Raw genomic sequence first — 1,759 nt, forward strand, 5'->3', positions numbered from 1 at the left:
ATACCAGCCTGAATTTCCCTTGCTAAAGAAATAGCAAAGGTTGAGTGCGAAGGGCATCTACTCGTAAAATTTGTAGCCAAAACCAAATGTCAGCCCAAAGCAATCACCCTAGTTAGGGCTGATCGAGAGGCTGACGAAAAACGCCGACCTCGTCTGTACACGGGAAAAGGCGAAAAAGAAGAAGAAGAAGATTTACATGGGTAGAACAAAAACAGTACCTATGGTATAGAAAAAATATGGGTTGAGATCCATACTAAGGGTTAAGATGAAGACCCATACTATCGGTTGATACCTTGATAGCCATACTATGGGTTGAAAGCCATGCTATTGGTTGAAACTTGAAACACATATTATGGATTGAAATTAAGACCCATACTACCTATAGGTTGAGACCCATACTATGAGTTGAGATATGTATATGCTCCTTCTGAGGTTCTACCTCAACAATTTTTACAACCTTAAGGTAAGAGATACAGCAGGTCTGTTACGAGTATTTTATAGTAACAAATTATTTTAGGTACCTAACTACAAAATCTTGCAAAATAGAAAGAAAAAATATTTCATACTTGGGTTTGTTTCTTAATTTTAAATTAAAAATAAAAGCTTTTTTGACCTGACAGCTCAAGTAGTCTGCAACTACTACTTACGGTCCATGGACAGCTCATTTCAGAAACCAAACATTCGAAGTTTGGTCCCTCAATGGACTATCACTCATAAAACTAACCAAAGTAAAGGCACAAGTACGGTGATTTTTTGTACCTCAAGGTACGTCTATGTGCTTTTAGCAAATTTTCGCCAACTTAATTGTGTATATATACCAAAGGCAAAAATTGACATTTACTTTTCTTTTACTATACATAACACAGTGTGCACCTTCTGAAGTAAAGTATCGCGCATTTAATAATAAGGTAACACACATTTAATAGCTACACTGAGATTTAACACGGCAGTGCGAATACTCCATAAAGCTCAAGTACAACATATTGCCCCCCTAGATTTGCATCCACGGGGGCTGATTCATTTTGTGAATAGGAACGTAGGTTAGATTGACAGGAATGTTAATCAGGGCATAGTCCATTTTCAGTCTTTTGAGGGCGTTTTTTATTACCCGCCTGTAAAAGATAAAAAATTCCAGTCTTCTTAGTTTGGAGAGTAGCGCGTTTGCTTTGTACGTGCTAGGTAGCAGGTTCGATTCCCATCTGGGGCGGATTTTATTCGTTCTCGGAACGGCTGGCTTTCTCCTATCCCTTCTTCTCTCTTCGATTTCGGGACAATAAGACCTTAGCCTTCTTAGTTAGGAGAGTAGCGCGTCTGCCTTGTAAGTGCTAGGTCGCGGGTTCGATTCCCTTGCTCGGAACGGCTGGCTTTCTCCCATCCTGTCTTCCTCCTCTCTTCGCTTTCGGGACGAAGAGAGAAGGAAAACGGGAAGTAAACTCACTACCACGCCAAACGAGGAGAAAGAGCTACACAATAGGAGATATTGTTTCAGTTTCTGAAAGTAAAACAGGGCTAAACTGAAGATACCTCTTACCCATTTTTCCCCACAAGGAAAGCCACAGGTATGTGTATCTCCCGTTTGGATTGGTCACTTATCATTTCCACATAGAAGTCATCACTGTCAGGATCATTATCACTGATGATGACACCACGAGCTCCTATGCTCTCCGCAATCATTGCTTTGTGAACGAATGAGCATTCCCTGTGTACAAATAGCATGGAAAGATTTAATAGGTTCTGTAAAAATTAGTGTAGTTTACTA

General features: G+C 40.0%; 1 protein-coding gene across 1 annotated transcript; it reads right to left on the minus strand.

The window, feature by feature from the left end:
• Positions 1-891: 891 nt before the first annotated feature.
• Positions 892-1,748, minus strand: LOC103521105 (PRADC1-like protein). Its single transcript, XM_008486210.3, has 2 exons — positions 1,532-1,748; positions 892-1,112 (listed from the first exon to the last, which is right to left on the minus strand). Exons 1-2 carry the CDS (start codon positions 1,714-1,716, stop codon positions 992-994), a joined length of 306 nt encoding a protein of 101 aa, XP_008484432.2. The 5' UTR covers positions 1,717-1,748; the 3' UTR covers positions 892-991.
• Positions 1,749-1,759: the final 11 nt, after the last annotated feature.

This window comes from Diaphorina citri, unplaced genomic scaffold (assembly GCF_000475195.1).
Source record: "Diaphorina citri unplaced genomic scaffold, Diaci psyllid genome assembly version 1.1 scaffold4526, whole genome shotgun sequence".
In the NCBI taxonomy this organism is placed as follows: Eukaryota; Metazoa; Arthropoda; class Insecta; order Hemiptera; family Psyllidae; genus Diaphorina; species Diaphorina citri.

Excerpts from the sequence above, each read along its gene's own strand:
- LOC103521105 (XM_008486210.3), bottom strand. The coding sequence starts at position 1,716 with ATGCTATTTGTACACAGGGAATGCTCATTCGTTCACAAAGCAATGATT. Across the intron at positions 1,113-1,531 it reads TTCCTTGTGGGGAAAAATGG|GCGGGTAATAAAAAACGCCC; the intron begins GTAAGAGGTATC and ends TATCTTTTACAG.